Source organism: Stegastes partitus, unplaced genomic scaffold (assembly GCF_000690725.1).
Source record: "Stegastes partitus isolate 25-593 unplaced genomic scaffold, Stegastes_partitus-1.0.2 Scaffold1271, whole genome shotgun sequence".
Taxonomy (NCBI): domain Eukaryota; kingdom Metazoa; phylum Chordata; class Actinopteri; family Pomacentridae; genus Stegastes; species Stegastes partitus.
The window spans coordinates 156,842-162,652 of record NW_007579002.1 but is presented as its reverse complement, the minus strand read 5'-3'; the positions used below and the strand labels follow the sequence as shown (position 1 = coordinate 162,652).

At 46.2% G+C, this 5,811-nt stretch overlaps 1 protein-coding gene across 1 annotated transcript in view; it reads left to right on the top strand.

Moving 5' to 3' along the window:
- Nucleotides 1-256: 256 nt before the first annotated feature.
- rcor3 (REST corepressor 3) overlaps nucleotides 257-5,811 on the top strand; it is a 15,702-nt gene continuing 10,147 nt past the window's right edge. The window contains exons 1-4 of the mRNA XM_008298018.1: nucleotides 257-453; nucleotides 555-611; nucleotides 3,511-3,588; nucleotides 3,694-3,746. Coding sequence (XP_008296240.1) covers nucleotides 330-453; nucleotides 555-611; nucleotides 3,511-3,588; nucleotides 3,694-3,746 — 312 coding nt within the window. The 5' untranslated portion in view covers nucleotides 257-329. The remainder of the gene's footprint in view (nucleotides 454-554; nucleotides 612-3,510; nucleotides 3,589-3,693; nucleotides 3,747-5,811) is intronic.

Here is a 5,811-nt window from a genome sequence, read left to right as displayed (position 1 = left end):
GTCGCACTGCCTCCCCACGGTGCGTAAAAAGCCTTCCGCCGCGTTGGATAGACCCCTGCGGGTACCACTGTAACAAGGCGAACCGTTCCCTCAGAGGAAACAACACGATATGAAGATGTAGAGAACACAGACGACACTGCGCCGTCGTTACACCGAAGTGTTGCAGCAGGAAGTGAGCGCGTAAACACGGCGTGAGCGCGCAGCAGAGCGCTGCAGCGACACGGACGGAGCTGCGGCGGCGGAGCGAAGCGCAGGAGAAAGGCGTCCAGCTCCTGCTGACATTTTCTGTTCCGACTCAGCAGCTAAAAACCGGGAATCAGAGCGCAGAGATGCCGGGGATGATGGATAAAGGCTCGGATTATTTGGGGAAAGGTCGCTCGAACGGCACCAAGAGTCCGTCCAACGCTTCTAACGGACATTTTTCTGACGAAAGCGGCAGCGACGACGAACACGGCGAGTATAGCCTCGAACACCTCTGGTCGCGGCTCTGCCCGCGTTTCCACCGGGACGGGTCCAATAAAGCGTCTCCTGTGTTTGCTGTTTGTGTTTTGCAGATGTGGGGATGCGGGTCGGAGCCGACTATCAGGCCAACATTCCTGAGTTTGAGCCCGGTGAGGTTTCTCTGGTTTCACTGGTTTTACTGGCGTGTAGCTGAGTGGCGGACGGTGGTAGCCTCGGTTCATGTCCAGTAACTCAGAGCTTCATGTCAGTGTGTTGATGGATCCAAACTCCGTCTGCGGCTGTAGTCTACATCCCAGAGCGTTACTGAGCAGCAGGACGGTGTGGTTCTGTGGAGAGAAGCCCTCCGAACCAGACCGAGGCTACCTCAGCTCCTCACTCACTCCTAGTGACATGAATGAATGTATGAAATGGGCTGAGTGACATTGATCTGGTGTTCATCCTCCCACTACCTGAAACAACGATCCTGCTTTAAATAAGCAGCAGTAACTTTCTGATCTCGACCTGCACCAGAACTGTGTTGTAGATAAGATCCAGAGTTGGAATAACCACCTTTAAATTGTCCAGAAACCAACATGACATCTGGTTCTGTCCAGCCAACAGTCCTCAATTCCCTGACTAGACCCACTGAAGGTACTGATACCAACAGTGTGTGAACGTGTGAGACGTGGTCAGCACTTCATCGTCTGGCTGCTGACCACTGATGAAGGAAGCGTTTCAGCCGTTGAGACGATGTGAGCGAGATGTGATCAGAGTGAAATACTTCAACAAACCAAGTCTGATGTCAGCCTGAGTGCTGGATGAAGCCGTGTCCTCTCAGTCCACAGTGAGTCGGTTCTGATTCAGAAGTGATCTTCTGAGATTGGATCTTGGAAAGTCAAGGTTCTGCCGCATTCAACAAGTGACCAACACAACTGTTCCAATTAGTATAACAACTAAATGCCCTCGATGGGCTTCATGGCAGACACGCTTTCTGGTGACCACGGATGTGTTTGAAGGTTTTTTAAGGTCTTTGTGTGAGTTTAGAGTTTATCTGCAGTAAAAACGTCCTGCATCACTTCTAAAGGCGTCAGTACCACGGACATTTGGAAAATGTATTATTTGTTGTTATTTCATATGACAGCTGAACATCATTTAGACATCAAACTGTTCCAAAGCTTTGCTCAGTATTTCTAGTTGTTTTGGTACCAGATGTGAAATCCGACCTCCTGGACAGTCTGAGGATGATGTCCATGTATTTATTATCTCTGTTTAGTTACATCAGTGACAGAATAGTTCTCACAGAAGCTGTGCCTGTCTCAGGTTGAATAATTAGGGTTAAAATATGAAAGCAGTCGTCTCTCCATTTAGAGTAATATTACCTTTAGCCTTTGTGTGAACAAGCCCTGACAGTCAGGAGCAGCATTATTCTCCAATAGATTAAGTAAAGTATTGACGATAGAAGGTAAACAAATCCTGGTCAGGTATATCCTAAACACCTGAGCAATGTGCAAGTTGCACTGTTTCACATTCTGATTTCAGTTTGAAGCTGATGAGCGTATTCATGCAGCCACACACGGATGAACTCAGACGGCAGTTTAATGATGATTGAACAGAAACTTAACGTGTCTCCTTCATCCATCTCCACTGTTTGTGCTGACATCAGTGTGACATCTGCAGACCGCTGCTAGCTAGCGTTAGCCACATGGCCAGGACACTGAATGAAGAGACTCCACACGAGTTTGACTTTGACAGCTTCACATGCGGCAGCCAGAGATCAGCAGAAAGAGGTCTCAGATCTGTGCAGACTTTTTTCTGCTCCCCATCCTGAGCCACACCAGTCCTACAAGCAGAAAGACTCAAACAATGCCACAGATTGCAGGACGGTACTGACTCAAAAGGCAAACGCAGCCAGGGATCATTTACATTCTGGTTCTAACTTGTTGGTACCTTCGTGAACATGCTGTAAAAACTCCATTTGCACAAAAAGACATTTTACAAATAATACAACCTTCACTGAACCACGTCCAACAAACAACCTTTGCATACACAGACCTGCACAGAGTCACATATTCAGTGAGAATGCCTCCTTCATATCAGATGTGCAGGTTTCCACCAGGTCCAGTCGGACACTGTTGTTCAGGGACTTATTTCTTCTCTTCTGACATCTGTTGTTTCTCATTGCCAGTTTAACAAGACAGTAGACGGTAATCAGTGAACACAGCAAAACACAATCAGTCATATTCAGTCACAGAAACTACAAATTAAACTTATGGATGAAAACGATTGTGTGTTTTCCAGCTGACCATAAAACAAAGCATCAGTGTTTTAGCCAATGCTACGTAGCGTTAGCGCTCGCCAGCACGTTACAATAGAGTCCCATCCAGTGGCATCATCAACACAGTTGTGTGGGAGAAGGAAGTATTTGACTTTCACGACACACCAACAGGTAGGAGGAGGATGTACAGTTTATCATTTCGGCTTTCTAGACGTCTGCTGCTCACAGAACAGATCTACTGCTGTCTTCACTGTAAAGCAAAGTTGGGACTCATTTCTCTCATACATAAATTCTGGAAATACAAAACGACCTTCAGGTTTGTGTTGCTCTGTATTATAACAGAGGAATGTGTCAAAGCAAGACAAAACATTTCAGACATTCAGAATAAGACAAAGCGAGCGTGGAGCAGATGTTTAGTGCAACACGACGTCCTGGAGGCGACCTGTTGGCACAACGTTCTGCAGAAACCCCACAGACAGAAGAGTCATGAAGAAAAAGCATGAAGTGGAATTACTATGACTGAGAATTTTACTCCAACAACATTTCTGGATGTGTTGAAGACAAATTTAAAATGACAGTTGTATCCTGACTTTAGGTGACATATGATCAAACGTGTTCCTACATTTCCCATAATCCCACCGTCAATGACAGAATAGTGCTGTGTGTCCCTTCAGAGCGACACAGAGGAATGATGAGGAGAATGCATTTGCTGTGTAAAGCTGTCAGAGACCCTGAACATTAGGGTTAACTTAACAAGAGTTCTGGTTTGTGCTGTTTTCTGTGAACACTCTCAGGTTCCACCAAGTACACAGAGAAAGACAGCGGAGGGATGCTGGTTTGGTCTCCGTATCACACCATCGTGGACTCAAAATGTAAGTTCACTTGATTCAGTCTTCTGTGGCTGTTTGGACACAGCTGTAGTCCTCTATCAGGTTCTCAGATCACAGCCAGCTAACACAGTGTGTGTGTGTCCACAGTGGATGAGTACATCGCTATCGCCAAAGAGAAACATGGGTACAACGTGGAGCAGGTGAGTCCCTCAGCATCAGCTGCTGCTGTGTGAGTATTAGGAGCTGCTTCTGTTTCTCCAGCAAACCACAAAAAGCTCAGTGACATTCTGGGAGGTCAGCTGCTCGACCGCCTCACAAGCTCTTGAAACCTTGTAGGAATGATCTTTGGCATCTGAAACTGACTTCTGCCCATATTTTAGCTGAAATTCCAACAGTTCCATAATTTGTCACCCAGTGGAAACTTTCAGTAAATCTGCCACTGGGAGCCTGCTGACGTACTGTACAGCTGCACCGAGGCGGCAGGAGGAGGCTTCAGAGGGTGATTGAAGCAGCTCAGAAGGTCGCTGGTTGGCCTCTCCCCTCACTGATGCACATTTACGCTTCCCGCTGCCTCAGCAGGGCAAGAAACATCATGAAGGACAGCTCACGTCCTGGGTCCCGTATGCTGACCTGTTGCCCTCAGCCAGGCGCTGCAGGTGCATCAGGTCCAGACCAACAGACTAAAACAGTTCCCCCAGAGCCATGACCGCCCTGAATGCCCACAGACACTGGTCCACTCCCACCAGCGTTCCTGTGAATCCTCTCTCAGCTTATATATATATATATTATATATAACATGTCACTCAGGCGTAATCTGCCACAAGCCTTGGTCAGGTACCTCCGTTCCTCGCTGCTGTTGTAAATACTCACATTTACGTCCATTTTATACCTGTTGTCACTTGTTTATTTTTTATATACACCTCTAGGCTCGACAGACGTCGTGCTTTCATCTGTTCATTGATCGCTGTTCTTTGCACTGAAGGGGATCGTTGTACTGTTTTTGGTATAGTGACATTAAAGGGTTCTGGTTCTGACTTAAGATGTCCATATACCTTGAAATATATGTCCAAGAGTCTTCAAATTTTCAGATGTTCAGAGGTTTCTGGTAAATGCAGCAGATCTGGAAATCAAGACAGAATTTTTTGCTTAAGACCTCAAATTCAGGCTTTGGTCAAAAATTACAAATAAAATGGATTTTCGAAAAACTAGGAAAAATATATGTCGAACACATAGGATCTGTTTGATCAAGTTCATCGTGACAATAACATCTGAATGAAACTACTGATGCTTAGAAAACGTTCGTGTTGGTAGAAATGGGAATTAGAGCCAATGGAAGGTGACACAGGTGAACAAGTCATTAACTTCCAAATGGCCAGCTGGACATTTTGAGCCATGGGCAGGCTGACGAACTTTAGCAGGAGACGGAAGTATCGTCTGCTTGTGTGCCAAGTTACAGTATAATAATAATAATAACAGATCAGGTTTATTCAGCGCTTTTCTAGACACTCAGAGACGCTGAACACTGTCAGTTATTCATCCGGTGGTGGTCGCTCCGGTTGTAGCCACAATGGGGCAGACTGGCAGAGGCCTGGCTGCCATCCTGCCCTCCGACCACCACCTCAACAGTCCATCCATACGCATCCACACCAGGCAGGTGGTGAAGGGTCTTGGCCAAGGACACGACGACCATGACACAGGCTACAGGAATCAAACCGCCGACCTTCCCATCATTGACCTGCTCCACCAGCTGAGCCACAGCCGCCCATCCTTGCTATGGAGACTTCCATATCTCATGTATGAGAGATATTTTTTCATTTTTTTGAAAATTCACTTCATTTGCAATTTTTGAACAAATCCTGAATTTGTCTTAAGTAAAAAAATGAGTCACAAGTGCCAGTATTTGCTGCATTCACCAGAAATCTCTGAACGTCTCCTGAAAACTGGATGACTCGAGGACGTATACTTCCAGAAGCATCTGGTTCAACCACAACCCTAACCCTTCTAACTCATGGAGAGATTTCTGGAAAATTCCCATTGACTGAAAAATTATAATAATGTTGGAACTTCAGCTAGAAATGAACAGATGTCAGTCTCACATGCTGAAAATCATTCCTACAAAGGTTCAAGAGAATCTGAGATGGTCAAGCAACCCTGAGTTGACGAGGAATGAGCCGTGAGCGAAGGCGTTAACAGCCCACACCGACAGTACCGGCCAGAACTCCTGCTTTAATGTAGACACACGTGTGTGTGTGTGTGTGTGTGTGT